Source organism: Bos mutus, chromosome 14, assembly GCF_027580195.1.
Source record: "Bos mutus isolate GX-2022 chromosome 14, NWIPB_WYAK_1.1, whole genome shotgun sequence".
In the NCBI taxonomy this organism is placed as follows: domain Eukaryota; kingdom Metazoa; phylum Chordata; class Mammalia; order Artiodactyla; family Bovidae; genus Bos; species Bos mutus.
In genome coordinates, this window is record NC_091630.1 from 26941846 (window position 1) to 26959950 (window position 18105).

General features: G+C 41.4%; 1 protein-coding gene across 2 annotated transcripts in view; it reads right to left on the reverse strand.

The window, feature by feature from the left end:
• Positions 1–18088, reverse strand: part of NUDCD1 (NudC domain containing 1) — a 93181-nt gene extending 75093 nt beyond the window's left edge. Inside the window, exons 1-2 of one of the 2 annotated variants that reach the window (XM_070382181.1) lie at positions 17851–18088; positions 3863–4017 (exon numbers count right to left, since the gene is read on the reverse strand). In XM_070382181.1, coding sequence (XP_070238282.1) covers positions 3863–4017; positions 17851–17968 — 273 coding nt within the window. In that variant the 5' untranslated portion in view covers positions 17969–18088. The remainder of the gene's footprint in view (positions 1–3862; positions 4018–17850) is intronic. The other variant, XM_005896975.3, reaches the window with a different exon arrangement.
• Between the last annotated feature and the right edge of the window lie 17 nt (positions 18089–18105).

The following is an 18105-nucleotide window of genomic DNA, read 5'->3' on the forward strand; positions in this document are numbered from 1 at the left end:
TTTTTAAATCACATGAATGCATTACCTATTCTAAAATTACATGTTAAAAAGTGTGTTCCTTGCCATAAAGGAAATATTTAAGGACTTTAAATGAGAGGTGTTAAGAGCAAACAAATTAGATTCTGTAGATGAAATATAGAGGAAAGCTAGAAAGAGCAAAGAGCAGTCAGGAAACTATTAACAGACCACTGATTATTTAAAGCAAGCACATTAACAATGTATTATGAAGTTTACAACATATGAAGAAGCAAAAAGTATGACAATAGCTCAAAGGATGGAAAAGGAAGTAAAGGAGTTATATTACTGTAGGGTTTTACATTGTTTTTTAACTGGAATAACATTAATTAAAAGAAAACTAGGATAAGTTAAGGATGAGTACTACAATGTCTACACTAACAATTAAAAATACCACAAGGAAACCTTTTGTGCACCAGGACCCAGGAGAAAAGAGCAGTGACCCCACAAGAGACTGAGCCAGACTTGCCCGAGTCTCTGGCAGAGGCGTGGGTCAATAGTGGCCTGCCGCGGGGTCAGGGGCACTGACTCACCTAGGAGTTGACTCCAACAGTCCTGAGTGTGACAACATAAGTCTTTTTGAAGGAGGTTCCCATTGCTGCCATTACCCCTACCATAGTTTGGCCTCAGGCCAAACTACAGGGAGGGAACACAGCCCCACCCATCAGCAGAAAATTGGATTAAAGATTTACTGAGCAAGGCCTTTCATGACTCAGATAACTATGATGGTGTGATCACTCACCTAGAGCCAGACATCCTGGAATGTGAAGTCAAGTGGGCCTTAGGAAGCATCACTAAGAACAAAGCTACTGGAGGTGATGGAATTCCAACTGAGCTATTTCAAATCCTGAAAGATGATGCTGTGAAAGTGTTACACTCAATATGCCAGCAAATTTGGAAAACTCAGCAGTGGCCACATGACTGGAAAAGGTCAGTTTTCATTCCAATCCCAAAGAAAGGCAATGCCAAAGAATGCTCAAACTACCACACAATTGCACTCATCTCACACGCTAGTGAAGTAATGCTCAAAATTGCCCAAGCCAGGCTTCAGCAATATATGAATCATGAACTTCTAGATGTTCAAGCTGGATTTAGAAAAGGCAGAGGAACCAGAGATCAAATTGCCAACATCCAATGGATTATTGAAAAACCAAGAGAGTTCCAGAAATATATCTACTTCTACTTTATTAACTACGCCAACCCCTTTGACTGTGTGGACCACAACAAACCACCTGACCTGCCTCCTGAGAAACCTGTATGCAGGCAAGAAGCAACAGTTAGAACTGTACATGGAACAACAGACTGGTTCCAAATCAGCAAAGGAGTACGTCAAGGCTGTATACTGTCACCCTGCTTATTCAACTTATATGCAGAGTACATCATGAGAAACGCTGGACTGGAAGAAGCATAAGCTGGAATCAAGATTGCTGGGAGAAGTATCAATCACCTCAGATATTCAGATGACACCACCCTTATGGCAGAAAGTGAAGAGGAACTCAAAAGCCTCTTGATGAAAGTGAAAGAGGAGAGTGAAAAAGTTGGCTTAAAGCTCAACATTCAGAAAACAAAGATCATGGCATCTGGTCCCATCACTTCATGGGAAATAGATGGGGAAACAGTGGAAACAGTGTCAGACTTTATTTTTGGGGGCTCCAAAATCACTGCAGATGGTGACTGCAGCCATGAAATTAAAAGATGCTTACTCCTTGGAAGGAACGTTATGACCAACCTAGATAGCCTATTGAAAAGCAGAGATATTACTTTGCCAACAAAGGTCTGTCTAGTCAAGGCTATGGTTTTTCCTGTGGTCATGTATGGATGTGAGAGTTGGACTGTGAAGAAAGCTGAGCGCTGAAGAATTGATGCTTTTGAACTAGAGAAGACTCTTGAGAGTCCCTTGGACTGCAAGGAGATCCAACCAGTCCATTCTAAAGGAGATCAGTCCTGGGTGTTCATTGGAAGGACTGATGCTGAAGCTGAAACTCCAATACTTTGGCCACCTCATGTGAAAAGTTGACTCACTGGAAAAGATCCTGATGCTGGGAGGGATTGGGGGCAGGAGGAGAAGGGGACAACAGAGGATGAGACGGCTGGATGGCATCACCGACTCGATGGACATGAGTTTAGTGAAGTCCGGGAGTTGGTGATGGACAGGGAGGCCTGGCATGCTGCATTTCATGAGGTCGCAAAGAGTCAGACACGACTGAGCGACTGAACTGAATAACTAATTAGAGAATATATAACTCCATTGCTAACACTAGCATGGGGGTTCTCTTTCTGCCCCCTCCTCATGCCTATGTCAGAAGCTTTCTCTATCTCTTTTATACTTTAATAAAAGTTTATTACACAAAGCTCCGAGTGATCAAGCCTCGTCTCTGGCCCCGGATTGAATTCTTCTCCTCCGGAGGCCAAGAATCCCGGCGTCTTTTCATGGTTCAACAACAACCTTTTATAGGGCCACCCAGGACGGACGGGTCACGGGGGAGAGTTCTGACAAAACATAGTCCACTGGAGAAGGCAATGGCAAACCACTTCAGTGTTCTTGTCTGAGAACCCCACGAACAGTATGAGAAGGCAAAAGGACATGAAACTGAAAGATGGACTCTCCACGTTGGTAGGTGCCCAATATGCTACTGCAGAAGAGTGGAGAAATAGCTCCGAAAGAATGAAGAGGCTGGGTCAAAGCGGAAACAACGCCCAGTTGTGGATGTGTTCTGGTGGTGAAAGTAAAGTCTGATGCTATAAAGAACAATACTGCATAGGAATCCGGAATGTTACGTCCATGAATCAAGGTAAATCACAAGTGATTAAACAGGAGACGGCAAGAGTGAACATCCACATTTTAGGAATCATTGAATTCAAATGGACCAGAATGGGTGAATTTAATTCAATGACCATTATATCTACTACTGTGGGCCAGAATCCTTTAGAAGAAATGGAGTAATCCTCATAGTCAATAACACAAGCAGGTTTAAATAAGAAGCCAAAAGAGAAAATTAAGTGGAATTTTAATTAAAAAAAATTTTTTTAGAAAAAGAGGGACATTTTTAAAGAGGGACACAAAGGAACAAAAAAACTGATGGTTCAAAACAAGAAAAATTAACAAAACGGTAACATAACATTACCCAACCCATTACCAACCCATTATGGTTGGTAAACCCAACCATAACAGTAATTAAATATAAATGAACTAAGCCAATTAAAGGACAGAGATTGTCATTCTGGATTAAAAAACAAGACCTAACTACATGCTCTTTACAAGGGCCATTTTAAAAATACTAACACTTACAAACTCAAAGAAAAAGAACAGAAAAAGACAAATACTAATTAAACAAACAAAAAGCCAGGACAGCTATATTAAATATCAGAAGATTTCAAGACAGAAATTATTCCCAAAGCCCAGAGATAAACAGGGATATTTTATAACGCTAAAAGGACTGATCCACAGCAGACAAAGCAATCCTAAGAGATCTATTCCCAATTAACATACTTAAAAATACACTAAGCAAATGTTAACCAAAAGGGGACCACAGATAAATCCACTGTCATAGTCAGGGCTAACAACTCACATAGAAAAAGCAGACATGAACAGTTACATCAATATTGAGATATAAAATACATTAAGTAATTGCCTATTGGTTAAGAGTAGAGGAGAATAAGTTAAAGTAACAGGAATGAAGGGAAAAATTAAAGTTGAATTAAAGAAAATGAAGCCTTATACAAACTGATGATACGACTCCATATATTAAAGGTATGGGTACCTCAATTCTGTGGCCATCAGATGAAAAGTGAAAATTAAGGATCAAATTTATTGGAAAAATTCTAATATTATAGATCTTTTTCTTACCAGCATCACTGTTAAATTCATAATTCTTCCAAGGTTATCAATGTAGTAGACACTGTCTTGATACCATGGATCACAGTGTAGGTAATTGTACATTCCAAAAGCATGCATGTGTTCCAGTGTATATTGATCATCTCGAAGTTTTACTTCTGCCACAGCTGAAATATAAGAAACATAAACATAAACACGAAGAGCTTTCCTCAGATTGTTCTTTTCTGCAGAATGCCAATAAAGTTAAAAAAAAAAAAAAACAGAACACTAATTACCAAGGCCTTTGGGACAATTTACTTATATTATTCATTCAAAAACAATTTCTGGGCACCAACCAGGCACTGTGTGCAAAGGGTAAACAGTGAATCAAACTGACGAGGCCGTTCGCTTACAGAAGTTATAGTATAGTGCTGCGGGAGATACAGCTTTTCACACTCTTTTCTTTTAGGTACCTCTTCCTTATAATTACGAATATAAAGAACAGAGAAATTCTAAAATTGAAAGATTCCCTGTCTTCTGGGCAAATATTAAGTACACTACATTATAAAGTGTTTTTGTACTTTTAAAAATCCTTTCCTGTCTATTAACTCATTCACTTTTACTACATGTTAAGAAATAAAGAGAATGTTTTTATTATCTCATTATATAACGATGGAAACAAAGTGTAAATGGTGACTACTAATGTTATACCACATCTTTCCCAAGAGTACAGAACAAAACAGTATCATATCTGGAACAGAAACAAGGTTTCCTACTCAAACAACAGTGCTTCTTTTCCACTAGGGCATTAGAGACTTCCATAATTTTACTTTTTTCAAGCTTTACTGAGATATAATTGATATACAGCACTGTATAAGTTTAAGATGTACAACATAATGATATATGTATGTATTGAGAAATGATTACCAAATAAGTTTAACACATACATCCATCAACTCACATAGTTACAACTGTTCTTATTATAAGAACTTATAAGATCTACTTTCTTAGCTGCTTCGACAATTTTAAATCTGCCTCCCACTCCTCCTTCTCATCTATGTAGATAGAAACCCTTATAGTTCAGGGCTGCTCATGACCTAGAATTAATTTCTGTTCCAAAAGGAAATACATAAGTAGACTATGCTTAGCCAGTACTTTACTTAATTATGAAACTCACCTTACTATATTCTGATTGCAAGTATTTTCGTCTTTTTCCCCCAAATGCTCACCTGTCCCTACTTTTAATACCCGTCTTGAGTACTGGCTGACTTACATTTATTCATTCATTTATTCAGCAAATATTTTAATAGGCATAAAATCACAGAATCTATTTTCTTAACACTTGTGATCCAGTGGGGAAATGGACGTTAGGCAAATAAATAAATACATTATATATAAATGTAAGTGAAGTGAAGTGAAAGTCGCTCAGTCATGTTTGACTCTTTTCGACCCCATGGACTATACAGTCCATGCAATTCTCCAGACCAGAATACTGGAGTGGGTAGCCGTTACCTTCTCCAAGAGATCTTCCCAACCCAGGGATCAAACCCAGGTCTCCCGCATAGCAGGTGGATTCTTTACCAGCTGAGTCACAAGGGAACACCCATATAAATGTAAATATGTATATAATTAATCAAATAAATATATAATTAAACTGCAATAAATTGTACAGAGAAAAATTACTGGAGACTGAGAACCACTAACACTGGAAGCTGATCTACTCGGGGAAATTAATGAAGGCTTTCAAAAATTTGAGCCAAAGGGACACAGGTTGAATCCCTGGATTGGGAAGATCCCCTGGAGCAGGAAATGGCAACCTGCTCCAATATTCTTGCCTGGGAAATCCCATGGATAGAGGAGCCTGGCGGGCTACAGTCCATGGGGTTGCAAAGAGTCTGACTTGACTGAGCGCAAGCACACACACACACACACACACACACACACACACACAAAGGATAAGGTAGAGTTAACTTAAATATGCCTACACACACACACCCACACACACCCCTACACACACACACCACACACACACACACCCCTACTTATCACTGGCAAAGGACAACAGGCAAAAGTAGAAGGAAAAACTTGATTTCAAAAAAACAAGTCAGAGAGTCCAACTTAACTGAGCACACACACAAAAACACCCACCCACCTTATCACAAGGAGAACTGCACGAGGAAAGGCTATAGATGTGTGAAACTAGAGAACTGGGCAGAAGGTGGATCACAAAAGGCCCTGCTATATTCATCTTTGCTGATAAACTCAATGTAATAATTCATTTACGAGCTTTTAAGTAGGAGAGTAAGGTCTAGATTCAAATTTACAGAAGGTTTGCTGCTACTGCTAAGTCGCTTCAGTCGTGTCCGACTCTGTGCGACCCCATAGACGGCAGCCCACTAGGCTTCCCGTCCCTGGGATTCTCCAGGCAAGAACACTGGAGTGGGTTGCCATTTCCTTCTCCAATGCATGGAAGTGAAAACTGAAAGTGAAGTCGCTCAGTCGTGTCTGACTCTAGCGACCCCATGGACTGCAGCCTACCAGGCTCTTCCGTCCATGGGATTTTCTAGGCAAGAGTACTGGAGTGGGGTGCCATTGCCTTCTCTGTACAGAAGCTTTACTTATAACTAAATATGGAAAACAGAGCAGAGCAAAGGAAACCCTGGAAGACCCACCAGGATGCTACTGCAGTCATCCAGGTAAGAATGGCTGAAGTTTAGAGACCTCCAGAGGTAAAACCATTGTAACTTTATGATGGATTTGATAGAGGCTGAGGAAACTGTTATTACATAACTCGAGGGAGTGTTTATTTTATCTGGAAGCTAAAAATACATACACACAGATTAGAAACAATCAATTCCTGGTTTTCTAGCACCACTGTGTGGATTAAACGCGATACTGCAGGAAGTATACACGCTAACATAATGGCGCAAAGCAGTAACACGAGGCAATGATACAACAAATACATTTTCTTCATACGCGTGCCAAAGACCTGGGCAATGCTGAACAAGCCAGAAACTTCTTAGCCCTTTGCCTTAGTACAAATGCGTACTCGACTGTGAACGTACGGATCTGGAAAACCGTGTTAGGAAACCATGAAACAGTCTGTCTTGCTGCATTCTGACAAGATTATTTTATATAATTTATTAGGACACAAGAAAAGGGCACATTACATACTTAAAGTTACTGCATTTATCATGTCAATCATCTCAAGTATAAAAAGGCAGAGGAAATGAAAGGAGAAAAGCAACATCCAGAATGTGACAGAGCTTAACCACTGGCAGGGCTCTTCTGCGGAGTCTACAGGAGAAGACGATGGCCAGGAGTCTCCAAGCTAGCTTGGCTCTGTGAGTTGACTGAAGATGAGCGATCTCTTTAATAAAGAGCTAAGAAGTCAGTGTAGTAAACTATTTTATTATTGGAAATATACTACAAGAGCCCTACTGGAAAAGCCTTTTCCCTTATTCTTTTAAAAAGCACCTGGGGCCTAACAAGAGGGGAGTCTCCCTTAATCTTTACCTTTCTTAAATAACATGCATGGGACCTCAAAAATCTATAGATTTTCATTCACAAATTGATTTATTGAATGTCTATTATGTGCCAGACATGGTGTTTGGCATTGAGCAAATACTGGTATATAAAACAGACAGGGTTCCTGGCCAAAGGATGCTAACAATGGCCACAATTACAGCTTCGTGTCCTTTTAGAACATACAATTAAATTGAATTACTTTACAAAGGTCACTTCGTAGACCATTTATCTTCTTTCCACCTAGTTGCTGAGTTTGCTGCTCTTTGCATATAAAGATGTGAAGAAGCCAGAGTACAAGTTTGTAGAGCTAGTTCTGAAGCAAATGTATAGAACAGGGCAAGACTAGATTTAGCAGCACTGCCCCGCCTAAACTCTTCTATATAAGCTTCTGTACCATCATACTTAGATCTGCTTTTCCCCAAATTTTCCTCCAGAAGAGCAGGCATGAATTTTATAGTAAACTTACACAAAACAATAGTTACACGGCTTTTCTCTCTCTTTATTTTAATTATTGCCTAAATTTTTTTAACCAGCTTTTATTCTCCTTGCCTTGAAGAAACAGCCCAGGGACCAGGAAGAGTGTGTGCTTTTGGGTCAGGTTAACCACTGATGAGCAGCTTAAAGGGTAAGTTACCTAAATGTCTACCCTGATTTCTCACCTGTCATAAAAGTGAATAATACTTACCCTATAAGTTATTGACAGGCTTATATTAAAAAACATGTGAAGAATTTGCTATATGATGCCTGAGAAGAGTGTTAATTTCTCTGTTCCTATTCTCCCTTCCAAGGCTAATTCTCACATAGCTGTTGATGATTTCCTTCTCTTCTGCCTCTTCTGGGCCCTTCCGCAGGTTGGTTATCTCCTTTTCACTGGCCCCTTCTCCTTTACCTAAATATGTCGAAAATTCCCCCACTCACAAAACACATGAGAAAGGATTCCTTTGCTCTGCACTCAAAGCAGAGCTTTCTTCCGCCCTGTATTTCTCAAACTTCTCTAAATAAACAGTCTACACTCCCATTTTCTCATTATGCTCCTGAATCCATTTCAATTTTGTTTCCAGCTCTAATATTCTACAGAAATTACTCTCTCACTTAAAAACATGTATTGAGCAGCCAAGATGGAATAATAGTGGCCAGATTTAGCCTTCCCTCGGAAACAACCAGTAAGACAAAATAAATCAGACAAAATTATATAAAACAGTGATTTTCAAGACATGAGACAACAGGCAACAAAGGACAGTGATCCTTAAGAGATGAGACACAAATGAGGTCAGCCCTACCGTGCCCAGCTTGGTGCCCTGACTGAGGGTCCAGCCCACAGCACAAAGAGGGGCGAATGAAGTAGAATGTGGCCGACTCTCTGGGTGGAGGAATCTGAACTGAAAAGTCTGGGGAGACCAAGGCAGCTACGGTTCATCAGGCAGAGTACCAGAGGAGAGAGCCGCAGAGAGAGCACTCCACAGATCTGCAGAGGCCTCTCTCAAATACTCAGCAGACGACTAATGGCACATGTTTGAGGAAACCACTCCAGGCCAGGGAAAGGACCAACTGAGGGAACAGCGATGGGAACTCACACAAGGCTGGGAGCTGTGATCCTTCCCATTAGGTAGACCAGAGCGAACTCCTAATTCATAGGCAAAATACACAGAATGGTCCTGTCTCAGAGGTGAGGAATAATCAGCCACAGACTCAGCACTGCTCCAGACTAAGCTAAAAAAAAAAATTTAAGAAGACCCAGTGAAGTTAATGTAATAAATTCAAGTAACTCAACTGCATCACAGAACAAAGTTCAAGAAGATTTATAAGGATACAATAGGGTAAAATTCACAACTTTTTTCATCCAAAGATTACCAGGTTTACAAAGAGGAAAGAAAACAAAACCCACAATGAAGAGAACAATCATTCAACAGATGCCAACAGATAATGGTCACAGAAGTTATAATTAGCAGGATAAAACTTTAAGTATTGATTAAAGTAGATTCCAAATGTTCATAACTAGAGATATGAAGGATATTAAAATCATTTAAATCAAACTTCTAGAGATGAAAAATACACTGGATGGAATTAATGACAGAATAGACATTGAAAAAGAAGAGTGAAATTAAAGGCATGAAAACAGCAACTACCCAAAATAAAACAGACTTAAGAAACCTCTCTGAAGGTCCAGTGTTTAAGACTCTGTGCTTCCACTTTAGAGGGCACAGGTTGCCTGGTTGGAAAATAAGATCCTGCATGCCACGCAGCATACCCAAAAAGCAACAAAAAACAAAACAACAAAAACAGAAAAAATAAAAAGAGCATTGATGAGCTGGTGTTTAACTTCTCATGATCTAAAAATGGGTTAACGAGGACTTCCCAGCAGGTCCAGTGGTTAAGAATCCACCTGCCAATGCAGGGGACAATGGTTTAATCTCTCATTTGAGAGGATCCCACATGCTGCAAGGCCACGAAGCCCACGCGCCACAACTGCTGAGGATGAGCTCTAGAGCTGTGAGCTGCAACTCTTGAGCCCATGGGCTGCAACTGCTGATGCCCACGTACCTACAGCCTGTGCTCCGCAACTAGAGAAAGAATGGAGACGACGACGAAGACCCAGCACAGCCAAAAAGGAATAAATAAATAAATAATGGATACCTAGATTCCTTAAAAGACTTCCCTGGTGGCTCAGACGGCGAAGTGTCTGTCTACAATGCGGGAGACCCGGGTTCGATCCCTGGATCTTCCCGACCTTTAAGATTCCTTAAAGGAGAAAACAAAGAAAAAAAAAAAAAACCAGTAGAAGAAATAATGGCTGAAAACTTGCCAAAACTGATGAAAACTATAAATTCAGGGATCTAGGAAGTTTGGCAAACCCCAAGTACAAGAATTATGAGGAAAACCACATCAACACACAATATAATCAAACCACTCTAAGTCAGGATGAAAGAGAAAAATCTTTAAAACAGCCAGAGAAAAAAGAGATATCATGCATAAAAGAACAAAGGATAACATGATTTCTCATGAGAGACAATAAAAGTAATAGACACAGGGGTAAAATCTTTAAAGTAGTGAAGGAAAAAAACCCGTCATCCTAGAATTCTGTACATGGCAAAAAATATCTTTTGAAAATCAAGGCAAACTGTTTTTAGACACACAAAAGCTGAAATATTTCATCACCAGAAGACCCACACTATAAGAAATATTAGAAGTCCTTCAGGCAGAGGAAAATTATACAGATAACACTATGGATCAACATAAAGGAATGAAGGGCACCAGAAATGGCAACTATAGAAGTAAATACGTTAAGATTTTTCCCTCTACTTTTACATCTCTTTGCCAGGAGAAATATCAATAACCTCAGAAATGCAGATGACACCACACTTATGGCAGAAAGCGCCATAAAAAAAAAGCCTCTTGATGAAAGTGAAAGAGGAGAGTGAAAAAGTTGGCTTAAAGCTCAACATTCAGAAAACGAAGATCATGGCATCTGGTCCCATCACTTCATGGGAAATGGATGGGGAAACGGTGTCAGACTTTATTTTCTGGGGCTCCAAAATCACTGAAGATGGTGACTGCAGCCATGAAATTAAAAGATGCTTACTCCTTGGAAGCAAAGTCATGACCAACCTAGATAGCATATTCAAAAGCAGAGACATTACTTTGCCAACAAAGGTCCATCTAGTCAAGGCTATGGTTTTTCCAGTGGTCATGTATGGATGTGAGAGTTGGACTGTGAAGAAAGCTGAGTGCTGAAGAATTGATGCTTTTGAACTGTGGTGTTAAAGACTCTTGAGAATCCCTTGGACTGCAAGGAGATCCAACCAGTCCATTCTGAAGGAGGTCAGTCCTGGGTGTTCTTTGGAAGGAATGACGCTAAAGCTGAAACTCCAGTACTTTGGCCACTTCATGCGAAGAGTCGACTCATTGGAAAAGACTCTGATGCTGGGAGGGATTGGGGGAAGGAGGAGAAGGGGACAACAGAGGATGAGATGGCTGGATGGCATCACTGACTCGATGGATGTGAGTTTGAGTGAACTCTGGGAGTTGGTGATTGACAGGGAGGCCTGGCGTGCTTTGATTCATGGGGTCCCAAACAGTTGGAAACGACTGAGCGACTGAACTGAACTGAACTGAAGAGGTAATTAACTATTTAAACAAAATGTTGAGTGCCTAAGAACTGATCCTTTCAAATTGTGGTGCTAGAGAAGATTCTTGAGAGTCCCTTGGAAAGCAAGGAGATCAAAACAGTCAATCCTACAGGATATCAACCCTGAATATTCACTGGAAGGACTGATGCTGAAGCTCCAATGCTTTGGCCACCTGATGTGAACAACCAACTCAGTGGAAAAGACCCTGATGTTGGGAAAGAGTGAGAGCAGGAGGAGAAGGGGGTAACAGAGGCTAAGATGGTTGGATGGCATCAACAACTCAATGGACATGAGTTTGAGCAAACTCCAGGAGATAGTGAAGGACAGGGAAGCCTGGTGTGCTGAAATCCATGAGGTCCCAAAGAGTCGGACACAACTTAAGAGACTGAACAACAACATAAGTTTATAGTAATATGTAAAAGTAAAACGCATGACAATATCATAAAGGAGAGAAATGGAAGTATACTTTTGGTTCTCAAACTATACATGAAATAATAAAATATCATTTGAATGTATCATGTAATAATTTAGAGATGTACATTATAAACCTTAGGGGCGTGCCTGGTAGCTCAGTGGTTTAAAAAAAAAAAAATCTGCCAGCCAGTGCAGAAGACCTGGGTTCGATCCCTGGGTTGCAAAGATTCCCTGGAGAAGGTAATGGAAACCCACTCTAGTATTCTTGCCTGGGAAATCCCATTGACAGAGGAGCCTGGTGGGCTACAAGGGGAGATCACTTCTGCCTTTTTCTTCCTCCCTGTTCCCTCCTAACTAACTCTGGGCCAGATACAGAAAGGAACAAGGGAAATTCTGGGGATGATGGCTAAGTTTAATTTCTTGATTGTGGTAACGACTTCCTAAGTGTATACAGACACTCATCAAAACTAACTATACAGTTAAATATCTGTAGATTATTGTCATTTATATCTCAGTAAAGCTGTTAAAGTGCTGCAATTAATATGCCAGCAAATTGGGAAAACTCAACAGTAGCCACAGGACTGGCCACATTCCAATTCCAAAGAAAGGCAATGTCAAAGAATTGAAACTACCACACAATTGTGCTCATTTCACATGTGAAACTGAAAGTTGCTCAGTCGTGTCCAACTCTTTGTGAGCCCATGAACTATACAGTCCATGGAATTCTCCAGGCCAGAATACTGGAGTGGGTAGCCTTTCCCTTCTCCAGGGTATCTTCCCAACCCAGGGATTGAACCCAGGTCTCCCACATTGCAGACAGATTCTTTACCAGCTGAGCCACAAGGGAAGCCCCACATGTAGCAAGGTAATGTTCAAAATCCTTCAAGTTAGGCTTCAACAATACATGTACCAAGAACTTCCACATGTACAAGCTGGATTCAGAAAAGGTACATGATCCAGAGATCAAATTGCCAACATAAGGTACATGATCCAGAGATCAAATTGCCAACATCCGCTGGATCACAGAAAAAAGCAAGAGAATTCCAGAAGAACATCTATTTCTGCTTCATTGTCTACGATAAAGCCTTTGACTGTGTGTATCACTACAAACTGAGGAAAATTCTTAAAGAGATGCAAATACCAGAGTACCTTACCCGCCTCCTGAGAAACATGTATGCACATCAAGAAGCAACAGTTAGAACCAGACATGGAACAACGGACAAGTTTAGAATTGGGAAAGGAGTACGTCAAGGCTGTGAACTGTGACCCTGCTTATTTAACTTATATGCAGAGTACATCATGAGAAACGCCAGGCTGGATGAAGTACAAGCTGGAATCAAGACTGCTGGGAGAAATATCAATAACCTCAGATATGCAGATGACACCACCCTTATGGCAGAAGGTGAAGAGAAACTAAAGAGCCTCTTGATGAAGGTGAATGAGGAGTGTGAAAAAGCTGGCTTAAAACTCAACATTCAAAACTAAGATCATGGCATCCGGTGCCATCACTTCATGGCAAATAGATGGGGAAACAATAGAAACAGTGACAGACTATGTCTTCTTGGGCTCCAAAATCACTGTGGACAGTTACTGCAGTCATGAAATTAAGACACTTGCTCCTTGGGAGAAAAGCTATGACAAACCTAGACAGCATATTTAAAAAGCAAAAAGCATCACTTTGCCAACAAAGGTCCATCTAGTCAAAGCTATGGTTTTTCCAGCAGTCATGTGAGAGTTGGACCTTAAAGAAGGCTGAGTGCCAAAGAACTAATGCTTTCAAATTACGGTGCTGGAGAAGAATCTTGTGAGTCCCTTGGACAGCAAGGAGATCGAATCAGTCAATCCTAAAGGAAATTAACCCCAAATATTCATTGGAAGGACTGATGCTGAAACTCCAATACTTTGTCCAGCAAAGGTGAAGAGCCAACTCACTGGAATAGATCCTGACGCTGGGAAAGACTGAGGGCAGGAGGACAAGTGGAAGACAGAGGATGAGATGGTTAGATAGCATCACCGACTCAATGGACATGAATTTGAGCAAACTCCGGGAGATAGTGAAAGACAGGGAAGCCTGGCGTGTTGTAGTCCATGGGGTCGCAAAGAGTCAGACACAACTGAGTGACTGAACAACAAAAGCTGTTTGTTGTGTGTGATATAAAATCATCTATTACTAGTCAGTCATGCTTCAGCCCCAGAGATGAAACACTGAAAGAAAAAGATGGATACAGGACTCTCAACACAGAATATAGTCTTAGCAGAGAAAACAGACACCAAATGCTGAGAAATTTGATAAAGTCTATGAAGAATCAGGTCTATGGAAAAGTACATATTCTAATTTGTAGAGATTTTATAGCATAGGTTCTAATAGTCAAGAAAGAAATCTGACTTTCTTGTAAACCAAGATGAAAAAATGGAGTATGAATTAGCTAAGTGAAAATATATACATTTACTGAGTGGAGAGTCTAGGGGAAAAAAAATATAAGAGAAAGGCCCAGAAATGGAATTGCTAGGTCAAAGGGCAGTAACATTTTATACAAAAGATTTTTATTGCTTAGTTCTTTGGGATAGAAAAAGACAAAGTGACATTTACTGTTTATGCAGTGTCACAGGGGGTAGCAAAGCGGGTTTTAGAACAATTTAACAACACATAAGACAAGAGAACAAAACTCAATGCTCTGAGCTCTTCGAGTCCAGACACCCCACCTTCATTCTCACATCCCAACTGCAGAGCTTCACACAGCACAGGTGCCTGCCAACAGTTTGTTGAATTAATAAGAACCCCCTGGGCTGGTTATAAAAGAAATCAAACCATCAGGAGGAGCAGCTCAATCATCTCACACTCTCTAGAAATGGCAGTTTTTAAAAGAATTAACCTCTTCTTCATCATCCTCAAGTAATTCTTAATGAAAGCTCCTCATGTGAACTACTGCAAAGCCTCCCAACTGGTCTCCCCGTCTCCACTCCCTTCATCGTCCAAACTCAATCTCCCAGAGCCTAGGAGTGAACTTGCTGTGGTTTAGTTGCTAAGATGTATCCGATTCTTTTGCAACCCCATGGACTGTAGCCTGCCAGGCGCCTCTGTCCATGTGATTTCCCAGGCAAGAATACTAGAGTCGGTTATCGTTTCCTCCTTCAGGGGATCTTCCTGACCCAGGGATCGAACCCATGTTCGATCTGAGCCACTGGGGAAGCCCCGAAGAGTGAACTCTTCAATCCCCAATTTAGTAATTTCCCTTCTCTACTTAAGACCCTAATGTAAATGACATCTCATCATCTCCACCTGTGCATCCCAAACAATAATCTAAGACCAATACTGGTGAAATGAGGGAGAAAAAGAATATCTTAGTTTTTTCACAGTGTACTCAAGAGGAATATTTATTGTGACAGTTTGCTTCCTGCTTTTTTGGTGTCAAAATATCCTTCTGATTATGAAAAGGTGGGTGAGGACATGACAGTTTTTAAGAAACAGCTCCACTAAGGAAATTAAAAAGCTGGTAAATCTATGACAGCTGAGCTTTACTTTGTAATTGCCCATGGAAAAGTCTGGGAAACACTGACTCACAGGATAAAAAAAAGCCAAAGATTAAAAAGTGCCTTCACCTATCTAAATCTTCTCACTCTCCCAGTAGATTTGTTTGCTCTTGCAAAACAGCAGTGCAGTAGTGCCCTGCACAGAGTCTAATTGTTTCCCCTTTGCTCAGGCTTTCCCAGGAATGGAATGACCTCAACAACTTCTCTCCTTCATTCAGTCTATGTACTGAGTATCGACTATGCCAACCACTGTCTCTACAGAGTGAGCACTGAGCAAAAGAGAAACACCACAGTGAGCTCCATGGAACTCACAGTCTAGTGCAGGAAACAGATATCAAATAAACAAAGAATTAAAAACTATAACAAGTACTGCCTTAAAGAGAATGGAATGAAGGTGCCCCAAATCGAAAGACTCGTCAGGAAGGTACTATAGTTCAGGCGAGAGATATCAATGATTTGGACCAGGGTAGAGGCATGGAGAAGACAAGATTTTGAGTTGACAGGCTTTGCTGAGAAACTGAATAGGAGATTATCTCGATGTCCCTCACTGTGCACACTGTTGAACCATGGTAGGCAAGGCATGAGCAGGGATAAGGGAAGAAAACTCAAGGAGTTGCAGGAACGGCAGACACATTTACTGTCTCCTGACTGGCACAGCAGCCGTAGAAACAGACACACTATTTTCTCTTCTCATGGTTCACCTAGCGGACACAGCTATAACGCAGCCGCAACGGCTTCTCAGGTGGTGCTTATACAGGGCACTGAACGTGCACAGTACAATAAATGGTCTCAGCTGTTATGTAACTACGTATTCACAAAACGTGGGCAAGAGCGAGAGGCCGTGTGGCGAGAGTCTGATCACTGCTAATTTGCTCCTTCCCTACAGAGGTTAAAAAAAACAAGAAATACACCAAAGATAAAGCACAAACGACTATGTCGACCTGCGTTAGAAGTCTTCCCATACATACCCACTCTGCGCTTGATTATACTACTTGCTTTGGCCAGTGGAACAACAGCAAACTTACTGCGAGCAGAGCCTGAAAAAACTCTTGTGCACTGCTTGTCTCTTGGAATAAGCCTGTGGCAGCCTGCTGGATGAGACCACATGGAGGAAAACCAAGAAGGGAGCATCTGAAACCATCTTACAGCAGCCTATAGCCAGAGAACACCAAATGTATGAGAAAGCTGAGTTATGACTAGAGCCGCCTAGCTAACCTGTAGACTTATAAGCACTAATAACTGCTTACTGTTTTGAGCCACTGAGTTTTGAGGTGGTTTTTTAATGCAAGGCTAAATAACATGGAGTTATTATTTATTTATGTAAGGTGGGAGAAAGGGAATGAAAAGAAACAGCAAGCTTATTTTTTCTTATCCTGATCAACTCCTACCTACTCTTTACAGCGCAACTGAGATATCAACTCCCTCATCTAGAAGCTTTCCTAGATGTCTCTGGCCGGTTTGAGAAACATGGAAACACCATCACTATGTTTTGTACATATCCTGATCACTGCCTTACCACATCCTCCTGTAACTATCAGCTTACACTTTTCTTCCTAGCTAGACAATAGCAACTTTACATTACTGTGTCATATTCATCTTTATTGTATCAGCATGTACATAAAACAGGCTCTCAAGAGAGGTTGCTGAGTTTCTATAATTTATACATTAAACGAATAAACCCTTACTTGATACTATAAAACCTATTAACTCTAGATTATCGCTCAAAGTGTGATCCACTGACATGAATCAGAATCAGCAGGATTGTGTATCAAAAATGCAATCTCTGGGCTCTTTATCGTCAACTAAAATGCCACTCGTTACATTGTAAAAACATGGATGATTATTCCCGCCACCGACAGATAAAATAAGTAGAAGTGTGGATACTAAACCAACTCGTCTCCAATTTTTTCTCGAGATGTAGAGAAAAGTCCTACGACAGAGTCCTCAATCTGACAGCCTATAAATGCAACGGAGTTTCTCTTCTAAGAATTGGGTCTCAGCCAGAGGACAGGAGCAGAAGGTCTTCCAAAGAGGTGTGGCTTCTCAACGCACACAGGGGATGCTCCAAGAGCAAAGCCTGTCCTGAGCACTCTCTGCAGCAGGAATCAGACCAGGACCGACAGGCGGGCCGGGCCTAGGCAGTACCTCGGGCAGGCTCTCGGAGCCCGGGCAGCAGAGCCGAGGGCGGAACCCACGGTCCTGCTACGCCAGAGCCACTGGAAAGCGGCTCCCTAGGGGGTCGGGGAAGGGAGTCATTCTCCAGAGAAAGCCATGGTAAACCCCAGCCCGGCTTGACCGTGAGGAAAGTCACAGTCGCCTGGCTAGCCGAAGTCAAAAAAGAAGAAAATGAAGAATGGGTCGCGCCGAAGGAAACCGAAAGGTGAACGGAACAGAGGGCGAGAGGGTGCCGCCGCTTCCCACCTGCGTCAAGTTCCAGCTGGTAAGAAGGCAGAGGTTCGAGGGAGAGCTTGTAACTCTCGAAGCGGGGATCCAGCAGTGGTCTCTTCACCCGCAGGGAGCAATTAGCGGCCACCTCCATCGCCTTCCAGGGGCCCAGCGTGAGAATTAGTAAAGCTCTCGTTGAAAGGTCCGCGCTTCCCTGGGAGTACTGTGGCTTGGAGGCGGCGTGGTTCTCATCCCAGAAAACACTGCGGCGCAGCGTGCCTTCTGGGAAAT